The 24,457-nt window shown below is 51.9% G+C and overlaps 1 protein-coding gene across 1 annotated transcript in view; it reads right to left on the bottom strand.

The window, feature by feature from the left end:
* The window catches only part of FGF11 (fibroblast growth factor 11), a 42,476-nt gene that overhangs the window by 10,877 nt on the left and 7,142 nt on the right, over positions 1-24,457 (bottom strand). The window contains exons 2-3 of the mRNA XM_035135703.3: positions 3,445-3,555; positions 1,298-1,401 (exon numbers count right to left, since the gene is read on the bottom strand). Coding sequence (XP_034991594.1) covers positions 1,298-1,401; positions 3,445-3,555 — 215 coding nt within the window. The remainder of the gene's footprint in view (positions 1-1,297; positions 1,402-3,444; positions 3,556-24,457) is intronic.

Below are 24,457 nucleotides of genomic sequence, written 5' to 3'. Positions count from 1 at the left end.
CCTGCATTGCAGGGGGTTGGACTAGATGAGTCTCAGGGCTGTTCCGCGATTCTGCGAGCATGGATCGATCTGCGAACGCGTCTCCGGGTTTTAAGGCAGGGAGGGGTTTTTTTGCACAGCCACCCGCGAAACGAATCATATACAGTAATTATTTCCCAGGGAGGGGAATACTTTCTCTCTCTCTCTCTCTGAACTGCAATTAGCAGCTGCCCTCTTTAACGAGGCCTCTGGAGAGAGAATTCCCTGACCCCAATTGGAAGGGAGCGCATTGCTTCCCCAACCCCTCTTCCCACCATCTCGCCACCTGCCTGGGCCCATCAAGCTCTCTCTTGTTCGGCCGCCCCACCCCTTGAGTTCTGCCAACCCTCTTGGCCCCCCCTGGGGGCTTGGCGAAAAAAGTCAGAAGCGCCACAGAGTGCTGCTGGAGCGGTTCCTACCTGTGGGGTTTTTTTGTGTGTGGGGGACCCCCAGAGCGAGCAGGGCCTGCCCTGCAGACTCCATCTGCAGACATCAGTAGCTCCTGCTGGAATCGCAGCAATGTTGAGTTGGGAGGGACCCCCAGCGGTCATCTAGTCCAACCCCTGGCAATGCAGGGAATCTCAGCTAAAGCAGCCATGACAGATGGCCATCCAACCTCTGCTTTAAAAACCTCCAAGGAAGGAGAGGCCACAAACTCCCAAGGGAGACCGTTCTGGCACTTACGGTCAGGAAATTCTTCCTGATGTTCAGTGGGGAGTAATGTAATGACTCTTGAGAGTCCCATAGACTGCAAGAAGATCAAACCTCTCCATTCTGAAGAAATCAGCTCTGAGTGCTCCCTGGAAGGACAGATCCTGAAGCTGAGGCTCCAATACTTTGGCCACCTCATGAGAAGAGAAGAATCCTTGGAAAAGACCCTGATGTTGGGAAAGACTGAGGGCACTAGGAGAAGGGGACGACAGAGGACGAGATGGTTGGACAGTGTTCTCGAAGCTACGAACATGAGTTTGACCAAACTGCGGGAGGCAGTGCAAGACAGGAGTGCCTGGCGTGCTCTGGTCCATGGGGTCACGAAGAGTCGGACACAACTAAACGACTAAACAAATGTATCGGAGCAAACTCAGGCATCTAAAGCACATTTCGGGACATGAGAAGAGCCTGCTGGATCAGACCAGTGGCCCATCTAGTCCAGCATCCTGTTCTCACAGTAGCCAGGCAGGTTGCCGCAATGAGAAACCTTTCTTTCCCCCCTGTCCCAAATCTTCCAGTGCCCGTTGGCAGGAGGAATCGACACCACCACCACCCCCCGGATACTCACAGAGGTATAGAGGTAGCCCTCGGCATTCATGGCGACGTACTGGCCCGATTTGGTGCTCTGGATTGCGACCACGCGAAGTCCCACCGGGATCAGGTTGAAGAGGGCTGTGGGGAGAGAGGCAGAAAGGTGGCCGTTTTGAACACCAAATGAAGAGCAGGAAGAGGGTTGGGGGGGGTCAGCAAACAGAGCCAGATTTACACCCCCCCCACTGCCCACTAGTTGTCAGAAGGTTTTTCTAACTGGGGAGGGGGGTTCCCTCTCCCAAAAAACTGTCCATTTCCATTTCTAACACTTCCCATTCCCAAGATTCGTTCTTCACACGTGAGCTTGGAAAGGAGCTACTAGTCCTCATGAAAATTCGCAACCTTCCGAATGCGATTGTCAAAATTCGCTTCGTAATTTGCTTCCTAAAAACCTACGCCTTGCTTGATTGCAAGGAACCAAGCCGAAACCGTGCAGCGGTTTCCGGGAGAAAAAGATAAAATAATAGAATCGTTGGTAAAAAATGAAACAGCACATTAAAGCTCTCAAGATAGTTAAAATGACAATAGACTAAAAACAGATTAAAACCTTGCCTAATATTCACTTTTCCCGCAACTTAATGCTCCTTTCCTCGTTTATTTTCACCGGCCTTTCCAAACACCTCCTTAATTTGGAGAGCTTCGTTGCAGACACCAGAGGAATGCCGAACTCAAAGCACAGTTTGGGTTCGAGAAGCGAGGATCTGGGTCGTTTCTTGGCGGAAGCGGATTCCTCCCCCCCTATCCTAGTTGGGAGCCTGGACCCGTGTGCCCTATAGGAAGAATCCTAGAACCAGAGAACTGTGTAGTTGGAATGGGATCCCCAGGGGTCATCCAGCCTAACCCGCTGCAATGCAGGAACCACGGCCAAGGAATGGCAGCTAGCCAAACCTCCAAGGAAGGAGAGAGGAATTCTTGGGGGGGGGGCAGAGAAGGACCCCAATGGGCAGGACTTGTGAATTCTGCTGGCGGAGGAGGAACAACAAGAAGGAGAAAGGTTGCTTTGGAAAGGGACTCAGACCATGGGGAGCGAGTTCGAGGTTGGCGGCAGGCAGACCTTTCGAGAGCACGAGGTGCTGGGCCTCGGCCAGGAGGCTGCCTCATCCCTAGGGGCCCCCACTTCCTTTAAATGCTCACTTAAATGCAAGAGCAATGGCACAAGGGGGCAAGGGGTGGTGGTGAGATTTGCTGCGGTTGTGGCTGCTGCCCCCCTCCTGCCGGCTTTGTATTCGGGTCTCGCGCGGGGTGGGGGTGCGGAGAGAGATTTGCTGGAAGCAGCCCAGGACAGGATGAAATGGAAGGAGAGCAAGGATCATCAATCATTCGTCCCTCCGAGGACGGGCCGGCTCAATTATACTCAGATAGAGAGCCAGGAATGGACGGGCGGAGATTGGGGGGGGAGGAAGGGGGGGGAAAGGGAAGACAGATGGCACTAGCCAGCAAGGGAATGAGCAAGGGGGGAGGGAGGCCGCGGCTGCAGATGGGGGGGCCATGTGGTCAGACAAGAGGCCCCCCAGATCCAGCCCCCTGGGGGAAAGAACAGGCAGGATTTAATTCACAAATGGGGCAGGGAGGGATATATCCCAAACCGAATGTAGGCAAGGTGGGGCCAGGATAGGCCATGACACCCCCCGCCCAAAAAAGGACCGAACCGGTGGGTGGAGGGCCCAAATATTTCTGCTTGGAGTGGTGAGTCGTTGGCCGACCCCCTGCATACCTGGCGGGGCTGCGTTACAGGGGGTTGGGCTGGATGACCTTTGGGGGGCTCCCTTCCGACGGCACGATTCTAAGGCGCTTTCCTCCTTGTCTGACTCTGCGTCGCCCTTGCCGAACTCGGCAAGGAAGCGCCCCGAGATCTTACGATGGAAGAAGGGTGGTATAGAATCCCAATAAATAAAATAAATCAGGTGTTGGCTCTTTGGCGCCACCTGCTGTCAGGCTCCCCGCCGCCTGCCCTACCCCTGCTGGAAAGGGACTAAGCGGAAGCCCTCCTGCCCTGGTCTGTTCTGGGATGGTTTCCTGCACAGGTGTAGGGTCAGGACTTTCTCCAGAGCTCCTGCCGGGGCTTTGGGCGACGGACGTGGGTCAGGCAAGGGTTGTTCCCCCTGCCCCGCCAGCTGCCCTTACTGAAGCCGTTGGTGTCCTCTCTGGTGCCATCAATACTGCCGTCGGGGTGGACCTGGAGATAATAGCCGTGCCTGCAGAAGAGTTTGGTGACGATGCCTTTCAGCTGCGGCTCTGCACCGGAACGGAGGTGGAAAAGCAAGCGAGACATGGTAAGAAACATCACTTCCTGGGAGATACCTAGAGCCCTCTCCCCGTGTGAACTGACGCGGACCCTCCAATCGCCATCTGAGACCTTTCTCTGCGTGCCCCCAACCTCCACAGGGAAGCCTGGAGGGTGGCGACAAGAGAGCGGGGCCTTTTCGGTGGTGGCTCCCTGTTTGTGGGATGTTCTCCCCAGAGAGGCTCGTCGGCAACCATCCTCACATATTCATTCACTCATTCATTATTTTATTTGTACGCTGCCTTTCCATAGTTAAAACAATGCTCAAGGCAGCGTACAACATGACAAGATTTACATAACCAGCAACATAACAAAAGTCATAAACAAAAAATAAAACACATCAAAAAGTACACAACCAAACAAAAAACAAGAAACGCAAAAACATATATTTTGGCAGCAGTCAAAAACGTTTCTTTTCCAACCAGGCTTACTCTTCAGCCCCACTGAGATTTGAACCCAGGTCTTTGCAGGCTGGAACACGAAGCATTCTGCTGAAGAAGCCTCCCCCCTCCCATTCAGAAAACTGTAGAGGTGGAGGGCATCTGTGAAAACGAAACAAACTGTACAGCACCTAGCACGACGCATTGCAATTACTGCCACGGGCATTCAGACAATCTATTAAAGCTGATGCAGGCCAGGCCTTGTCTGATGTCCTTAGGTTTTGCCCTAAAGGTTTTGCAGCAAGACAATCGTGTTGCTTTTTCATTTTTCAAGCGGGACGTTCCCACCCTTCCTTTAGTCTCGTTGCCCCCACCACTGTGCTCCTCCGAAACCCACTCCAGCATGCCAACACAAGGTGTCCAGAACCGGACACGGCAACTCCAGATGGCTAGACCAGATGCTTGGACAAATCATAGAATCATAGAGTTGGAAGAGACCACAAGGGCCATCCAGTCCAACCCCCTGCCAAGCAGGAAACACCATCAAAGCATTCCTGACAGATGGCTGTCAAGCCTCTGCTTGTGTTGTTGTTGTTTAGTCGTTTAGTCGTGTCCGACTCTTCATGACCCCATGGCCTCCGCTTAAAGATCTCCAAAGAAGGAGACTCCACCACACTCCTTGTCAGCAAATTCCACTGCCGAACAGCTCTTACTGTCAGGAAGTTCTTCCTAATGTTTAGGTGGAATCTTCTTTCTTGTAGCTTGAATCCATTGCTCCGTGTCCGCTTCTCTGGAGCAGCAAAAAACAACCTTTCTCCCTCCTCTATACGACATACTTTTATATATTTGAACATGGCTATCATATCACCCCTTAACCTTCTCTTCTCCAGGCTATGTGACCGGATGGGGAGCCGACTGAAATTAAATCCTTCGAAGACAGAGGTCCTCTGGCTGGGTCGGGATGGTATAGGGTTGGGGGACCAACTCCCTTCTCTTGCGGGGGCTCAATTAGTGCCAGTGCCTTCCGTTAAGAGTTTGGGTATAATCCTTGACGCCTCCCTTTCCACGGAGGCGCAGGCTGCAGCAACAGCCAAGGCGACATTTTTCCATCTGCAGTTGGCCCCTTACCTTTCCCGCCCCAACCTGGCCACAGTGATCCATGTGACGGTCACCTCCAGGCTTGGCTACTGTAACTCGCTCTACACGGGGCTGCCCTTGAAACTGTCCCAGAAACTCCAGCGGGTGCAGAATGCTGCAGCTAGGCTCCTTGCCATGAGAGCATATTCACCCAGTGCTTTACCAGCTGCACTGGTTCCGGTGCAGTATAGGGTCAGGTTCAAGGTGCTGGTTTTGACCTTTAAAGCCCCCTATGCGGCCTAGGGCCCTCGTACTTACAGGACCGCCTCTCCTGGTATGCCCCGCAGAGGACCCTCAGGTCCGTGAATAATAACAGCCTAAGGGTCCCAGGCCCTAAAGAAGCCAGATTATCCTCCACCAGGGCCAGGGCCTTCTCAGTGATGGCACCGACCTGGTGGAATGCTCTGTCCCATGAGACTAGGGCCCTGCGGGACTTGATCTCCTTCGGCAGGGCCTGTAAGATAGAGCTATTCCGCTGGCCTTCAATTTAGCCTGATCCTCCATTCCTATTCCCCTTCCCTTTTTATATGAAGAAACCCTACTGGGACCCCAGATTAAAACTCTTTTCTGGTCTCCTTGCTGGCCTTAGCAAGACCAACTTGGCCAGTTAGCCCTGGCCAGGCTATATTTCTGTTTTCTTTATGTTGTTTTTAAGCTGTTTTTAAGTCATTTTTAATCAATGTTTTATATTTGTTGTTAGCCGCCCTGAGCCCAGTTTCTGGACCAGGAAGGGCGGGGTATAAATAAAAATTTATTATTATAATTCTTACTAGCCCCGCTCCCGTTAAAGTGTGGAGAAAGTGGGATTTCATTAACGCAGCCTGGAGTCGTGTTAGGCTTTTTTTGCTGCTGCATCACGCTGATGGCTCAGCTTAGAATCCTAAAATATATTTGCTGAGCCCGGTTTTTAAACCGGGAATGGCGGGGTATAGATAAAATATTATTACTATTATTATTATTATTATTATTATTATTATTATAAAATTGCACTTCAAGTTGTAGTTTAATGGTGAATTTCAGACATAATGGAGATGCAAAAGGTTTGGATTCTCATAAAGGACGCAGGAGGAAACGATTAACAATAGGACCCACAAATGGGAGGAAGGGAGATCCAGGAGATTCTTTAGAATCTTGTTTCTCTGTTGTACGTTGGAATCGCAGAAGTGTTGAGGTGGCTGGGAACCCCAGCGGTCATCTAGTCCAACCCCCGGCTGGCAATGCAGGAATCTCAGCTAAAGCATCCCTGACAGATGGCCACCCAACCTCGGATTAAAAACCCTCAAGGAAGGTACCTTGATGTAAAGAGACCGGGACAGTCATTGTAGGCAGTTATTGCCATCATTATCCCCAATCATTGTTACATTTATATCCTGATTTTTTCTCCAAGGAGCTCAAGGTGGCGTTTGCAAGGCTCTTCCTCATTTAACTCCCGCAACAGGAGCGGCAGTGCGGTGCAGTGGTTAGCGTCTCAGATCAGGACCTGAGTTCGAATCCCTGCTCGGCCACTTGGATACTCACCAGGCGACTTTGTCACCGCCTCTCTCAGCCTACCTCGCAGGGCGTGTTGTGTGTGTGTGGGGGGGGGTTGTGAGGATGGAGGGGAGAAAAAAGGTGGAGTAGCAAACGAAGAACCTGCAAGGTAGGACAGGCTTGGCGACAGGCCCAAGAGAGCAGGGATCTTAACCCTAGTCAGCCACTCTAACCACTACGCCGCACTGCCTCACACTGAGCTAGGAGCCTGCGAGGACTGCCAGTTAGTTGTCCCAGATGCCCAGCGACAGACCCGGGTGGTTGCCAAACCGAGACAAAGCGTTTGGGGAGAGGGACCCGTCACAGCCCCTCTCAGAACGGAGGGGTCTCTCCATGGGGTGGGTGTCCCTCTCTCAAGCCTTCTGCCTCCCCAGCCCAGGCTGCCCGGGTCCTGGGGACCTTTCCGCAAATGACACTGCGGAGCCAAATCTTGCCTGACGGAAAGTCCCCTGAGATCCTCCGAGCGGGGAGGACGCCGGCGAACGAGAAAGAGAGGCACCCACCGTTGTCTCCCGACTTTCTGCGCATGCCTCAACTCTTCTCTCTGGGCTGCCAAATTCCTGGAGGCCTCTGGAGATGATCTCAGGCATCAGGGCAGGAGACAGTCGCCCAGCTTAATAATAATAATAATAATAATAATAATAATAATAATAATAATAATATATTATTTATACCCTGCCCATCTGGCTAGGTTTCCCCAGCCACTCTGGGCGGCTTCCAACAGAAAAATGAAATAAAATAATCTATTAAACATTAAAAGCTTCCCTAAACAGGGCTGCCTTGAGATGCCTTCTAAAGGTCTGGTAATTGTTGTTCTCTTTGACCTCTGGTGGGAGGGCATTCCACAGGGTGGGTGCCACTACCGAGAAGGCCCTCCGCCTGGTTCCCTGTAACTTGGCTTCTCATAGCGAGGGAACCGCCAGAAGGCCCTTGGAGCTGGACCTCAGTGTCCGGGCAGAACGATGGGGGAGGAGACGCTCCTTCAGGTATACTGGACCGAGGCCATTTAGGGCTTTAAAGGTCAGCACCAACACTTTGAATTGTGCTCGGAAACGTACTGGGAGCCAATGTAGGTCTTTCAGGACCGGTGTTATGTGGTCTCGGCGACCGCTCCCAGTCACCAGTCTAGCTGCCGCATTCTGGATTAGTACTTCTGTCTTGTCAGGATTCAAGCTCAATCTCAATCTCAAGTCATTTTTAATCACGGGGTGAGCTCCCGTTGTTTGGTCCCAGCCTAGCAGTTCGAAAGCTGACCATTAGGTCCAGTCGTGACCGACTCTGGGGTTGTGGCGCTCATCTCGCGTTATTGGCCGAGGGAGCCGGCGTACAGCTTCCGGATCATGTGGCCAGCATGACAAAGCTGCTTCTGGCGAACCAGAGCAGTACGCGGAAACGCCGTTTACCTTCCCACTGGAGCGGTCCCTATTTATCTACTTGCATTTTGACGTGCTTTCGAACTGCTAGGTTGGCAGGAGCTGAGACCAATCAACGTGAGCTCACCCCGTCGCAGGGATTCGAACCGCCGACCTTCTGATCAGCAAGCCCTAGGCTCTGTGGTTTAACCCAGTAACATTAGGTTACTTTATCAGAAATCTTTCCCAACACCTCTTAAGTCCCCATCACCGAAAGAACAATAAAACTCTTTCCACATCTCTGCCCTCAGGACTTGTCTGGAGATGGGCTTTCAGAACACCTGACTTGCTCAACTGCCTTTGCAGATGTCTCTTGTTGCCCCCCTGGTCACTCCCTGGGTGGGGGCCGTGAATGTACTCTCTCTCAGGCTTGGGGAATTATGGCGGGATGCCCTGTTCATGGAGGGAGGGGGAGCCCAAATTCACCTTTCTTTCAGGGTTAAAATGGCCTTGGAATGAGGAGAGTCGGTTAAAATGTGGATTTTCTACGAATTTCTGAAGCTAGGTATCTTCCTTGCGCTCTCAAGTCGAAAGGACACAATCAGGCATAACATTTGTAGTAATTTCCGTAACAACAACAACAACAACAACAACAACAACAACAACAACAACAACAACAATAATAATATAATTCCCATCAGACAGAAGAAATGTGTTGGGCTATAACCTGGGGAGGTTGCGACAATTAAAATGCAGCAATGCTATTGAAACGCAATAGTGCACAATACAAAAATAAAATAAAAATCAAAACCATTTAGAACCATAAACACAAGGCGGCTCCTCAAAACATTCACCTCAAGTGTCTCTGAGGGTGGAGGAACTCCGCCGATTTCAGCACCTTGTTCTCACAGTGGCCAACCAGATGCCCATTATAGGAAACCCACAAGCAGGATTCGAACACAAGACCAACACTCTCCCCCCTCCAGCAACTGGGATCCAGAAGCATCGTCGTCTCCGACCATGGAGGCAGAGCCGAGCCGTTAGAATTTGTCTAACCCTCTTTTAAAGCCTTCCAAGTCGGTGGCCTCCTGTGGCAGGGAGTTCCACGGTTTAACTCTGTGCTGGCTTCCTTTTATCTGCCCTGAATCTTCCAGGGAGAATTAGGCTGGGAGAAACTCCCCTTTAGAAGAGGTCCCTTGGTCCTCCAGCTTGATAGAAATTTAATCGTTGAGGTTTAATAACACACATACCCAAAAAACACAAAACCCTACGGACGCGAGGCGCGATTTTTGCACAAAACGAAACGCACATTTGAGACACGCACAGAGCAGCCCAGCCGATGCCTCTTAGGACATCTCTATTCCGAACAGATCTCTCCCCCCACATTCTTGGCCTGCTTCAAGCTCAGAAAATCAGTCTTTTTGTTCCTCTGCCGCTCTCCCTCCCTCCCTCCCTCCCTCCCTCCCTCCCTCCCTCCCTCCCTCCCTCCCTCCCTCCCTGCCTTTTGACAGGCCTTGGAAATAATTCACGAGCCATTACAGAGCGAAAGGGGTATATTCTGGGCTCCAGCATCTGGGATATGACAACACGCGGAAAAGACTCTTAAGCAAATTATACTTAGGGAAGAAAAATGGGTCCCTTTTAACGAGACGCAGCGAGAGATTTCCCGTTCCATCAACGTCGGGGAGATTTGAGCATTTTAATTCTGCTGCTTCTCTTAAGAAAAAGGGGAGGGCGAGAAATCTGGGGACGGACTCAGATCTCCCCAGAGAGCAAGATGGAAAGAAGAAGGGGTCTGGGGGCTGAGTTTTAGGGGGGGTTGTTTCCTGCATTTGTTTTTGGGTTTTTTAGGGTGCAAAATCAGGCTTGTTCCAAAATAAACAAATCACAATTTATTTGGAGTTAGGGCAAGGGGGCGCAGGACGCCTGGGTTCCCTGGAGGGAAGCTCAATCTATTTTTTTAGTGGGGGCAGACAGTTGGATTTTGCCTCCCATGGTCATTTAGTCCCCCCCCCCCGCTCTATTTCCCGCAGGCAAACGTCCCATCGCAGTGCTGAATCAGTCTAGTTGTATATGAATGTAATCTTTTTAAGTGGTGAGATGTCCACACTTCTCAAAGGCAAGTTGGCCCAGCAAGGGATGAGCTGCAGATTTCCAGCAAAACACCTCCCTCCCTCTCCCTTCCCCATCCATGACTCTGGTTTTTTTTCCCGCCTGCGGCTGATAGTGCCTCTAGGGGGGCTGGCGATTCTCCCTCTAACACCCCCCCCAAAGATAATTAGCAAAGCAACTCAAACAGACAGCTCCTTATTCATCATCTTCTTCAGCCTTCATCTCCAGGTCTCCTGACCGGTGTGACATGCCCATTTCACACACGGGGACAACCGAGGCCGAGAAAGAATAACAGAACTGTGGAGTTCGAAGGGACCCCTGAGGGTCATCAAGTCTGACCCCCTCCCAACCCGTGCAGCAATCACAGCAAAAGAATCTCTAGCAGGTGGCCAACCTCTGTTGAAAAATGGAGTCCACCAGCTTCCACCTAGCTGAGCATCCTGTTCTCAAAGTGGAAAACCAGATTCACCTCCCCTCAAAAGAAGCCCATATTCAGGACCCAGTAACAACAATGTTCGAATATATGAAAGGATGTCATATGGAGGAGGGAGAAAGATTGTTTTCTGCTGCTCCAGAGAAGCGGACACGGAGCAATGGATTCAAACTTCAAGAAAGAAGATTCCACCTAAACATTAGGAAGAACTTCCTGACAGTAAGAGCTGTTCGACAGTGGAATTTGCTACCAAGGAGTGTGGTGGAGTCTCCTTCTTTGGAGGTCTTTAAGCAGAGGCTTGACAGGCATATGTCAAGAATGCTTTGATGGTGTTTCCTGCTTGGCAGGGGGTTGGACTGGATGGCACTTGTGGTCTCTTCCAACTCTATGATTCTATGATTCTAATGGTCATTGATAGCTTTCTCCCCCTCCATGAATTTGTCCAATCCTCTTTTAAAGCCATCCGAGCTGGTGGCCATTGCTGCCTCTTGTGGCAGGGAGTTCCGCAGTAGAACTCCGTGCTGCGTGAAGTCTCGTCTGCCCTGAAATCTCCTATCCTTCAGCTTCATTGGGTGGCCCTGAGTTCCAGTACGACGAGAGAGGGATAAAAACTTTTCCTCTCTGCTTTCTCCTCGCCAGGTATAATTTTATACGCCTCTCCTCTTTCGTGCGTTTTTTAGCTAAAGCAAAGAGTTCTGAACGCCGTCACCTTTCCTCCAAGGGGAATTGCTCCACCTTCTCCATCACTTGTGGTGGTGCCCTTTTCCAAATCTTTTCCAGCTCTGCGATATCTTTTTTTTCTTTTAGCGCCAGAACTGTACTCCAAGTACAGTCGCGCTGCAAATTTGCAAAAAAGGCAGCATGACATTTGAAGTTTCTCTTCCCGATCCCTTTTCGAAAGGGAGCCTGTGATAAGCCCTGGGTTGTGGTAGGACTGGAACTCAGAACTTCACAAGAGCCCAGCTGCTAGATCAGGCCAACCAGATGCATTGCAGAACTGTGGCGGCGTTGGCAGGGACCCCCAAGGGTCATCGAGTCCAACCCCCTGCAATGCAGGACTCGGGGAAGTCTGCGAGCAGAACTCTCTCCACAACTGACGTCTTCAGGGCCGCAACGTGAGAACCGAGCAACAACGACGTGATGTCACGGGGCAGGCCCTGGCAATGTCAACCAGCGCAATGCGTTGAGCATTAACCTCCGTTGCCGAGAGTGTGCCACCCAACTCCTTCCTACCACTGAGCCCTGGAGACGGAGGTTAATAGGGAAGGCACCCCAGAGAATCTATGCTACCATTTCCAACCTCGGCTGAAGCTTGCAAGATGCACCCCCAGTCTGCTGAATAATAACGCTGTGGGATTTTGGGAGGGTCAGTCTGAATGATGCCCCAGGGTCCCCGTACCCAGCAAAGGTTAGAATCCAAGAGGGCCTTCTATTGCTGAACTAGCCAGACAAGTTTCTTTGTAAGACAACGACGGTTTAGCTGTAATGTTCGAAACTCAGATATATCAACATCAACTAAAACAAATTCAAGCTTCAAGGGAAATATTTCAGGTCCTTCTCCAAGTGACATTTTGCTTTCCCCATATTGATTCACCTACTTAATTTATAGCGCTGCCCCATAGCAGAAGGACTCTAGGAAGTCAGGGGGGTGTAGTGGCTGGACTAGGGACCTGGGTTCGAATCAGGAAGTTCACTGGGTGATCTGAGGCCAGCCACAGCCCCTTCACCCACCTCACAGGGTTGTCGGAGAGCCTAGCGAAATGGAGATGTCCGTCGGCTGGCAACCAGAGATCTCCACATGGTCGCCACGGGAACCGCGCCAGCCGCAAGATGCCCCTGGGGGGATCTCAAACACTACCCCGCCCCCCGGTGATGTTGCGGCGACGTCATTCAGCGTGACGTGTTGAGCATTTGCCCCATTTACCCCCATCGCCGAGAGTGTGCCACTCAACTCCTTCCCGCTTCTGAGCTCTGGAGACGGAGGTTAATGGGGAAAGGGCAGGACACCCCAGAGATGCTATCATCTCCAACATGGGCTGAAGCTCGCGAGATGCCACCCCCAGTCTACTGAACAATACTGCCGTTGGTTTGAGGCAGGGCCCGTCTGGATGATGCCCCAAGTCCCTCTCGATTCTCGGGGTCCCGTACCCAGCAAAGGTTAGAATCCAAGAGAGGATTCTATAGCTGAACTAGTTTCTTTGTAAGTCAACAGCCTGAGCAGGCCACCCAAGCGCTCTCCTCAGCACCCGAAAAGAACGATCCAGCTTGACAGAGCTGCAAATAAGTGGGGGGGGGCACCAGGCCTTTCTCCCAGCCCCCTCTCCTAGTGCTTAGGTCGGAGAGCAATAGTCTGAGTTTTGGGTGTGAGTTGAGCCAGAAACCAGGCTGGGAGCTGGAGACACAGAGACCTTAGAATCATAGAATCGTAGAGTTGGAAGAGACCACAAGGGCCATCCAGTCCAACCCCCCTGCCAAGCAGGAAACACCATCAAAGCATTCTTGACATATGCCTGTCAAGCCTCTGCTTAAAGACCCCCAAAGAAGGAGACTCCACCACACTCCTTGGTAGCAAATTCCACTGCCAAACAGCTCTTACTGTCAGGAAGTTCTTCCTAATGTTTAGGTGGAATCTTCTTTCTTGAAGTTTGAATCCATTGCTCCGTGTCCGCTTCTCTGGAGCAGCAGAAAACAACCTTTCTCCCTCCTCTACATGGCATCCTTTAAAATATTTGAACATGGCTATCATATCACCCCTTAACCTTCTCTTCTCCAGGCTAAACATGCCCAGCTCCCTAAGCCGTTCCTCATAAGGCATCGTTTCCAGGCCTTTGACCATTTTGGTTGCCCTCTTCTGGACACGTTCCAGCTTGTCAGTATCCTTCTTGAACTGGGGTGCCCAGAACTGGACACAGTACTCCAGGTGAGGTCTGACCAGAGCAGAATACAGTGGTATTGCTTGCTCCCTGATGGACCCTAAAACTGAGAATAACCGAGAGGCAAGATCTTTTGGGGGTGTAAATGCCGCGAAGCCCCACATCTTAGGCTCGGGTTGTACATATGCGTCAATGTACAAACCGTATAACCTAAAGACACCACAGTCTCCGCTGACCTTCGTCCCGAGGGGAACCAAACGCCAGGTAAGCGCAGGGAAGTCGGGATTCGCTCAGAGATTGGTGCTGCGTGGAAGAAGGATAGTGGTAAAAATTTAAAGATAATCTCGTGTGGCCCCTTCTGGAGATTCAAGCCCTCTCCCCCGGGAGGGGGGCAGATGAACCCCCAGCCCCGGGGTGTCTGTTTGGCAAACCTTTTCCGTTGCCACCAACATTGTGGGTGCAGAAAGTAGGGCCCACCCACCCAGGCGTTTCCTGCCTGTCTCTGTCTCACCTCTTCTCTCCTTCCTCTCCCTTGTCACACTCCCTCACTCTCCCTCTGCATCTGCAGAGAGAGGGAGAGGGAGAGAGAGGAATAATATACTGTACAAGGTTACACAGATGCAGAGGTGCCCACAGGAGGCGGGAGGGAGAAATCCCTAGGTTTGGGGGGGAGGCAGAAAAGGGAATCTGTTGAGAGGGCATCCCCCGGGGAGAGCAGAAGGGTGGGGGGTCTGAGATTTGGCCTGGGTTAGGGGGCTTGTATTGTGGCAGGCTGCAAAATCAGGGTGCGGGGGGGAAGCTTAGCAGCCCGGGTGTGTATGTGTCGTATGGTTTCGGGTTTGGTGGGGACCCCCAAAGGTCATCCAGCCCAACCCGCTGCAATGCAGGAAGTACAGCCTTGAGAATCCCTGGCAGATGGCTGTCCGGCTTCTGCATAAAAAGAGGGGCTGTGGGGACCCTCAATTGCAGAATCCTAGAATTGTAGAGTTGGGTAAAAGGTAAAGGTAAAGGGACCCCTGACCATTAGGCCCAGTCGTGACCGACTCTGGGGTTGCGCGCTCATCTCGCATTATTGGCCGAGGGAGCCGGCGTATAGCTTCCAGGTCATGTGGCCAGCATGACAAAGCCGATTCTGGCGAACCAGAGCAGCGCACGGAAACGCCGTTTACCTTCCCGCTGTAGCGGTTCCTATTTATCTACTTGCATTTTGATGTGCTTTCGAGCAGGAGCTGGGACCGAGCAATGGGAGCTCACCCCATCACAGGGATTTGAACCGCCGACCTTCTGATCAGCAAGCCCTAGGCTCAGTGATTTAACCCATAGTGCCACCTGGGTCCCCTGGGTAGAGTTGGGAGGTACCCCCAAAGGTCATCCAGTCCAACCCCCTGCAATGCAGGGAAATGCCATGGAAAGGGAGCTAGCGGGATTTTGGTGGAGAGAGGCATGATTGGCACCCGGGAGATTGGTTCCTTGGGGGGCCAGCAAGGCGGAATCGGGAGGGGGGGCAATTGTAGACGGACACATCAAACAGGCTGTGATTTGGGGGAGCAGGGCGTGTCATCGAAAGGTAACCAGGTTCTGTGATGTTAGGATGTAATATCGAGGGGTTCAGAAGAGTTTGTGGGTTTTGTTGGGGGGGGGGCACAGATACAGCGAGCAGGCTGGGCTCAGAGAGGCCCATGAGGACTAGAATATTGGGCAATGTGGGAGCGCGGCTATCACATCCAGTATATTAAGGGAAGAGATGGGATGTGATTATAGAGATTTTGGGGGGGGGGATGTTGCAGTGGGGGGGGCAGAGATTCTTTTTCAATCAGGGCTGAGGACGGAAATATATGGCGCGCAGTGGAAGGAAGAGAGAAACCATGGGGATAAATTTATCCGGATAATTATTCCCTTCCGTTCTTCCTACATAGCAGACGGTTCTTAAATACACAGACGCGGGGTCGTCTCTCTCTCTCCACCCCCCCACCCCTCCACGCTTCTTCCAACAGCTTTGCAATCTCCCTTCCTCTCATAATGTATGCAGATATATTTAAATGGGTTTAATTTATTATAATAGCCCTGGCTGCCTTTGCAGCATGGCCTGGAGCATACAGGGGGGAGAGTGATGGGAGGATGAAGAAATAAAGGGTTGAGATGTGGTTCCTGTGGCATTTTGGGGGGATGGGGGGGAGTTTGCTGCTAAGGCGAGAGGGAGGCAGGAGAGACCTCGGGCCTGACCTTGTGGGGAGGGCAGTGGGGGTGTGTGTGCCCCCAATGGATAGGGAAAGAGGAAAAGAGGGAAGCCTTTCGCAATGGGGCAGGGAGGCCCAGCCGTGGTTCATGGACCACGCCTTCGCCACACCGTCCGAGAGACTTGGCACACGCCACCGAGTGAGGCATCCATCATGTTTATATCCCAATCTCCGAATAAGTTCCCAAATAAAAACCCGCCGTCGTCGTCGAGAGCTCCGGCGAGGGAGCGCCGTGGCGGGTTCCCTCCGAGCCTCCATAAATATATTTATTCCTGGCAATAAAAGCCGCGTCCCTTTTTTTAGACGCCTCGAAAGAAGATCGTTTTCCCCGATGAGGAAGCCGGAAAGTGCCCGCGAGGTGGAAACCGATACCCTCTCAGGGAGGCCTCGGGCCTGGAGGGTGGTTCCCCCAGCCTGACCGCAGAGCCGGGAGGGAACCGCAGGTAGGGGGGGGTCCTCTTTTCCCACCCCACCCCAGACGGCTGTGTTACGGGACCCACCCTGCTCTTGGCGTTCCGGATCGGGGGCTTTGTGGCGTTTCCTTGAGCACTTCCACCCGCTCGAAGGCCTGAGGTATTTCAAAAGCCGCCCTTGCCCGACATGGGGCCGGCTCACCTGTTGGGCAATGAAAAATAGGGGACATTTGTCCCTCGCTCGGTTGCGTGGTTCATTTGCGACTGCGGTTAGAAGAGTCAGCCCTGGAGGGCGGCAGAACCGGTTGTGGAGAAAAGAGGGTGCAGACAAGAGCGGGGGCTGCGAGAGCCACCCTCAAAGATCTGAAGGGCTGCCCCATGGAATCATAGAATGATAGAGTTGGAAGAGACCACAAGGGCCATCCAGTCCAACCCCCTGCCAAGCAGGAAACACCATCAAAGCATTCTTGACATATGCCTGTCAAGCCTCTGCTTAAAGACCTCCAAAGAAGGAGACTCCACCACACTCCTGGTAGCAAATTCCACTGTCGAACAGCTCTTACTGTCAGGAAGTTCTTCCCAATGTTTAGGTGGAATCTTCTTTCTTGAAGTTTGAATCCATTGCTCCGTGTCCGCTTCTCTGGAGCAGCAGAAAACAACCTTTCTCCCTCCTCTATATGACATCCTTTTATATATTTGAACATGGCTATCAGATCACCCCTTAACCTTCTCTTCGCCAGGCTAAACATACCCAGCTCCCTAAGCCGTTCCTCATAAGGCCACGTTTCCAGGCCTTTGACCATTTTGGTTGCCCTCTTCTGGACACGTTCCAGCTTGTCAGTATCCTTCTTGAACTGTGGTGCCCAGAACGGGACACAAGGTCGAAGGTGGAGGGAGATGGTCTCCTACTGTTCCGGAGTGGAGGACCCAAACTATAAGGGGTTCAAATGACAAGAAAGGAGATTCCGAATGAACATGGTGGTGACAGTGGAACATGGCACAGCACACTCTCCTTCGCTGGAGTCTTTTAAGCAGAGATCGGGCGGCCATCTGTCAGGGGGTTCTCGAGCTATGGCTCCTGCATTGGAGGGGGCTGGACTGGATGACCCTTGGGGGTCCCTTCCAACTCTAAAATTCTTTGAAAATGAGACAGTGGTGGTGGGTGGGTTGAGAAAGGCAGAACCAAGAAGTTGTGCCCCCTCCACCCCCCCAGGAAGAGCAGAAGAAGGGAGAACAGGGGTTTCGCCTGCGTGGAAACAGCTTGCAGATTCTCCTTTCCAACCCAGCTGGGCTCCCCATGAACACCATATATGCAGAAGGCCGCTGGTGGTTGGCGAATGCTTGTGGAATCCTAGAATTCTACAGTTGGCAGGGACACCTGAGGGTCATCCAGCCCAACCCCCTGTATTCAGGAATCGCAGCAAACAAATGCCAGGCAGACAAACGATCCAGTTTCTGTTGAACCCTTGGCCTGCTTAGCTCAGTAACGTTCAGACTGACCAGCAGCAAAGGCTCTCCAGGGTTTCAGACAGGGCGCCTCTCCCAGCCCTACCTGGAGAGATGACCACTAGGCATGATGTCCATGCTCTGCCTCCACGGTCAGAGGCAAGCCATGCCTCCAGATCCCAGCAGCTGGAAACTGCAGGAGGGGAGAGTTGGCTCTTGTGTTCCAATCCTGTGTCCAGGTTTCCCTATAGGATGCTGGGCCTGATCCCTCAGGGAACTGAACCGGGCGCCTTCTACACTCCAAGCAGCTGTCCCCCCCACCCCCACCCCACTGAGCCACAGACGATTGCTTCGGTGAACGACCCTGACAACCCCAGATAACGGAAACAAAACCGGATACCCGCGTGCTGAATGAACCCGGGTCTGATCCAGCCGCGGCCATACTGACGCGAGGGCGCCAAAGTCTCTGCCCCAGGGAGCTTACAACGCACAGGAACGAGGAAGGAAGAAGGCGGCTTCTCCATTGGCCGGTAAATCTTTTCAAGTTTTGGGGGGCTCAGTTTGAGGTTGCTATGGGGTGGAGTTTTTTGGGGGGTGGGGTGTAATATGCAGGGAGGAAAGTGGGGTGTTGTGGGCCGAGGGTGGCAGAGAGAGTCTGTGGGGCTGAGTTTTTGGCCCGCTCCCACGGCAAGCGTTGTTCTGCCAGCTGCAAGGACACCACAGGGTAATGAGTTGCAGGCCGGGAGCCAAGAAATCAGCCGAAGAGGAAGGGAGGGGAGGGGAGGCAAGGCAAGCAGAGAGATGTTCTGGATCACAGCTTGAAGCTGGCACTGCTACAGGCAAGTACCCAATGGGGGGACGGCGGCAAGCGACTCGGTGCTGCGGGCGGGCAGGGAGATGCAGAAAGAGAGGGTAGGGAATTTATTATTGCAAGGATCACACCAAAGGACGGGGAAGCCCAGCATCCTGTCTCCGACAGTGGGCACCCCAAGCAACCCAACAGCAGGCCTCCTTGCCCACTCTGCCTTGCAGCCGCGGAGACCCGCAGGTAGACTGCCTCTTGACATGGGGGTGCAATTGAGCGCTCTCCTCCGGGTATTTGCAATAAACCCCACATCTCCAGGCTGCGGCGCTCACTGGCAGAAAGTTTCCCCGTACGTTTAGTTGTAACCTCCTTTCTCGTAGCTTGAAGCCGTCGGCTCAAGTCCTACCCTCCAGAGCTAGCTGCGTATTGCCTGCACAGACCGGCAGCATCCCTCCAGGAAGCCAGGCTGAAGTGTTTCCCAACCCTACCTGGGATTCAGGCAATGCAGTTGAGCCAACCCTGAACCCACAGCCTTTCGCTTAAGACGCAGGAACATAGACTAAAATGGACATAATGTTAAGAGGTCAATATTGCCCACACTGACTTGCAGCAGCTCTCCAGGATTTCGGAGGGGGGCGTCTCTCCTACCAGGATATTCTGTCGCCGATTTTTCCCCCTACACCTATGCCAGTCTAGGGGTCTATTCCATGGGTAGGCAAACTAAGGCCCGGGGGCTGGATCTGGCCCAATCGCCTTCTAAATCTGGCCCACAGACGGTCCGGGAATCTGCGTGTTTTTACATGAATAGAATATGTCCTTTTATTTAAAATGCATCTCGGGATTATTTGTGGGGCGGAGGAATTCGTTCATTCTTCCCCCCCCCCCCAAATATAGTCTGGCCCCTCACAAGGTCTGAGGGATGGTGGACCGGCCCCCTGCTGAAAAAGTTTGCTGACCCCTGGCTCTATTCTGCAACATGTCACTGACGCAATAAGAGTGCATTAGCGCTGGGTTTATACCGCATTTACGCTGGGCTGCCCGCGAAATCGTTCTGCTTTAGCAATCGCCCCGTGATGCCCCTCCTGACGCTATCGGCATTCTTGCGCCGCAGCAAAAAAACATAAGGCTAAATCACAAAATAAACCGAAACGTAGAATCATAGAGTTGGAAGAGACCACAAGGGCCATCCAGTCCAACCCCCTGCCAAGCAGGAAACACCATCAAAGCATTCTTGACATATGCCTGTCAAGCCTCTGCTTAAAGACCTCCAAAGAAGGAGACTCCACCACACTCCATGGCAGCAAATTCCACTGCCGAACAGCTCTTACTGTCGGGAAGTTCTTCCTAATGTTTAGGTGGAATCTTCTTTCTTGTAGTTTGAATCCGTTGCTCCGTGTCCGCTTCTCTGGAGCAGCAGAAAACAACCTTTCTCCCTCCTCTATATGGCATCCTTTTATATATTTGAACATGGCTATCATATCGCCCCTTAACCTTCTCTTCCCCAGGCTAAACATACCCAGCTCCCTAAGCCGTTCCTCATAAGGCATCGTTTCCAGGCCTTTGACCATTTTGGTTGCCCTCTTCTGGACACGTTCCAGCTTGTCAGTATCCTTCTTGAACTGTGGTGCCCAGAACTGGACACAGTACTCCAGGTGAGGTCTGACCAGAGCAGAATACAGTGGTACTATTACTTCCCTAGATCTAGATGCTATACTCCTATTGATGCTGCCCAGTATTGCATTGGCTTTTTGAGCTGCTGCATCACACTGCTGACTCATGTCAAGTCTGTGGTCTACCAGGACTCATAGGTCCTTTTCACATGTACTGCTCTCAAGCCAGGTGTCACCCATCCTGTATTTGTGCCTTTCATTTTTTTTTGCCCAATGTGTGCAGTTTGAAAAGGTACAAGCTTGAAATTGGAGGACCTGCACTGATTGGATATGAATCATGGAAGGGCAGGGTTTGGAGGGTCCCCAAGAGTTATCTAGTCCACCCCGCTGAAATGCAGGGATGTATCAGTGTGTCCATGCAAAAAAAAAATCCAGGTGCAAATAGTTTTGAAAGGAGGGTCGCAAATAACTGCCCCAGTCCCGCTTTGAGGACAAACCACCATGAATGCAGAGCTAAAAGGATGTCCAAACATGGCTTTAATCTACTTATAAAGGATTCCTGCATTGCTGGGGGTGAGGCTAGACGACCCCTTGGCCCACGATTCTACCACTGTAATGTATAATTTTTCCAAAGTCTCAAGCCAGAGAACATCTTGTCCCGGCGCGCTCAATGCAGAACAGAAATGACCTTTCCACACATGCAGAGAAAATATGCATTGGATATGAGTTGGAGCCAGGAACTTGGAAATGCAAGAAAGGGTTTTTCAGAGGAGAAATCGGGAAAGTGTGATCTCTCTCAAGGAAGGAAGGAAGGAAGGAAGGAAGGAAGGAAGGAAGGAAGGAAGGGCTGTCTGTTTATCCAAACAAATAAGAGTCCTGCTGGATCAGGCCAAAGCAGGCCCATCTAGTCCAGCATCCTGTTCTCACACAGCGGCCAACCAGTGGGAAACCCGCCATCAGGATTCAAACCCATAACCAACACTCTGCCCTCCTGCGGTTTCCAGCATCGCTGCCTCCGACTGTGGAGGTAGAGAACAGCCATCCAACCACAGCCCTCTGTGAATTTGTCCGACCCTCTTTTAAAGCCGTCCAAGTTGCCGGCCCTCACTGCTTCATGAGGTGGAGAGTTCCACGGCTTAACTATGCCCCCCCCCCGGTTTCAAAAGAAGCCCAGTCTAAGTTCTTTAATGAGAGAGGCCCAAACACCACCCTCTGTTCCCGGCACTCAAGATCAGGTAACCTTGCAAATTCGGCCCACGCTGAGTGAAGGAGGGGACCCAGGCGTCCTGGAGCCTGGCTCCCGCGCTCCTTCCTTCAGGGCTATGGCTGTGCCTCTAAATACCAGTTGCTTAGCATCACAGGTGGGCAGAGTGCCCTGTTGCGCTCGGTCCTGCTCTCGGGCTTCCCACTGAGTCATCTGGTCGGCCGCTGTGAGAACAGGATGGGAGCCAGATGGGCTGCCGGCCTGATCTAGCAACTTATGCCCCCGTTTCCCTTTGAGTGGCCGAGAAACAGCTCAAGAGGGAAGTTCGGGTAAGGAGGAGATTCTGCGTCCCAAACGGAGGCCGGGCCCTGAATTCGAATCCTGATCAGGGAAAGGCCGCTGGCTTCAGTGCCCAATGGGGGGCAGGTCCACACAGAGAGCCAGGGTGGGGTAGCTGACCTGGGAGAGACCAGGGTTCGAATCGCTACTCAGCCATGAAGCTCACTGGGTGGCCTTGCGGCATTCACAGTCTTTCAGCCTAACCTACCTCACAGGGTCGTTGTGAGGATCAAATGGGGAAGGGGAAAAACTCTGCTTGCCGCCTCAATCTCCTTGGAGGAAAGAAAGGATATAGATGTAATTATTATTATTATTATTGTTGTTGTTATTATTTTAAAGAACACACAACACATATTTCAAACACATCCCTTAAGCAAACTAGGATGTGCTTTAAATGTACATCGGGTGCTGTGAATTCGCCTTGGTCCATATCCTAAGATGAACTGAAGGAAGAAAAGGTTCCTAGTACGAGAGGCAGCAGTGGTGTAGTGGTTAAAGCGTTGGCCTAAGACCTGGGAGAGAGACCAGGGTTCAGATCCCCACTGAGCCATGAAGCTCCCTCGGTGTGGCCTTGGGGGCCAACCATGGCCTTTTCTCAGCCTATCCTACCTCGCAGGGTTGTTGCTGGGAAGAAGGGAAGAGCCAGTTATGCCACCTTAAGCTCCTCGGGTGAGAAAAAGGTGGGGATATAAATGCAAAACGAGAGATTAGAGAGCCTTATAGGTTCTCTACCTCCCAACTGAATGCACCGCCTCGATTTAAAGTGATTCGAACCCGGCACCCTTGGCTCACTTTCCTCGTTGGAGCTGCTGCAGAACAGACTCTCCTCTCTGTGGCCTTCTTCCTCCCCACACACTTGTAAGATTTAGCAAATGAAAATAAGGACACGCTTGTAACGCCCCGATCGTCACACTCGAGAACCGCCGCCTGATCTCCTCCTACCCCAGGACATATTACTCATCAGCTGAGGTCTTACTCCACTTCCATCCCATTTACACGGCGGCAGCCTGTCCCTGAGCTGTTTTATGCGCCAAACATGCCCATGTTGGCTGCTAAAGGCGCATCGAAAAATACAGAAGGGTCCGGCAGAATATTTTAGATGCTTGTAAAGTGGGGAATTGAAGAAGGCAGCGCACTAAAAAGTACATTTGCTTTCACAGAATCATAGAACCCTACGGGTCGGAAGGGGACCCGAGGGTCATCTAGTCTGACCGGGCCCCCAGCAATGCAGCTAACGCAGGAATCGCTGACTGGTGGCCACCCAAACTCCGTCTAACATGAGAGTCCACCACCTTCCACAGCTCTGACGCTCCAAAATTTCTTGCTAAAGTTTAGCCGCAATCTCTTTCCCCGCAATTTGAATCCGGCACCCACCCACATGCGCTACAGAGCAAACTGCGCTGCCTCGCCCCGAGGACTTTCTGCACGCTGAGCGGATGAGCGACAGCCCAAGATCCTAGACCTCATGGTTCTTTTGCAATGGCTGCTTTCGAAAGGAGCTCAGGTCGAGTTAGCTGAAGTCTCTCGCCAGCTTTGCCTGGCATTTGAACGGTCGGGATTCGAACCCGGGACCTTCTGTGCATGCAAAGCAGATGCTCCGAGCTTCGGCCCTCCCCCTGCAGAGAAGATGCCTGCCTCGACCCACCTCCAGAGATTCCTGAGGAAGTGCGATGTGCACCCCGCCAAGGCAAAAAGTTGAGGTCAAAACAGGGGCATGGGTTAGCAGCCAGCTAAATAGAGGCAGTTTTGTTGTGTTTTTCTGCCATAGGGCAGAAGAAGTCATCTTTCCCCAGAAGCATGATGCAGACCTGGGTGTTTGTAGCAACAGGGGTGGGTTTAATATTGTCCTAGGTAAAGGGACCCCTGACCCCTGACCATTAGGTCCAGTCGTGACCGACTCTGGGGTTGGCGCTCATCTCGCTTTACTGGCCGAGGGAGCCGGCGTATAGCTTCCAGGTCATGTGGCCAGCATGACAAAGCCGCTTCTGGAAAACCAGAGCAGCACATGGAAATGCCGTTTACCTTCCCGCTGTAGCGGTTCCTATTTATCTACTTGCATTTTGACGTGCTTTCAAACTGCTAGGTTGGCAGGAGCTGGGACCAAGCAACGGGAGCTCACCCCGTCACAGGGATTCGAACCGCCGACCTTCTGATCAGCAAGCCCTAGGCTCAGTGGTTTAGCCCAAATTTCCAGGGACAGTCCTGGGATTGCAGAAGCCGTGTCCGGTTTCCAATCTGATCCCAGAATGTCCCGCTTTTCCTGTTCCCTCCCTTCCACATCTCGATTAAATGCGGTGGATACACACAAACTCTCCTGTCCTTTTTGGAAACAGAAGCCTTCTCTCTCTCTCTCTCTCTCTCTCTCTCTCTCTCTCTCTCTCTCTCTCTCTGTAGATGCAAAAGCAGACTCCTGTTTTTTATTCCGAAAATAATAAAATCCCTGCACCAAATGAAGTTGGCATACGAAGCCCTTTTGAAGGAAAAGGTCACGAATCTGCTTTAAATTCTTTAATTGAAATGCTTCCGCTGCCAGCCTTTTTTTTTTTTTAAAGGAAACACCGTGGAATGTTGATTATTCCTTTATTGTAAATGGAGCCTCACACTGTCTGCTCAGAAGTAAGTACGACTGTATCCAATGGAGTTTACTCCCAGGTAAAGACTGGGCCTTTCACTGCAATCCTAAGCGTTTTTACTCAGAACTAAGTCCCATTGAGTTCAATAGGATTTAATCTCCGGTATGTTCCTGTTCATTCTCAGAGTTTCTATTATTATTATTATTATTATTATTCCCTTGACTTTTCCCTGAAAGGGACTCAAGGCGGCTTACAGCTAAACTTTTCATAGAATCATAGAATCACAGAGTTGGAAGAGACCACAAGGGCCATCTAGTCCAACCCCCTGCCAAGCAGGAAACACCATCAAAGCATTCTTGACATATGTCTGTTAAGCCTCTGCTTAAAGACCTCCAAAGAAGGAGACTCA

Source organism: Zootoca vivipara, chromosome 12 (genome assembly GCF_965207765.1).
Source record: "Zootoca vivipara chromosome 12, rZooViv2.hap1.1, whole genome shotgun sequence".
Classification (NCBI taxonomy): domain Eukaryota; kingdom Metazoa; phylum Chordata; class Lepidosauria; order Squamata; family Lacertidae; genus Zootoca; species Zootoca vivipara.
This window is presented reverse-complemented; position numbering and strand designations above follow the sequence as displayed.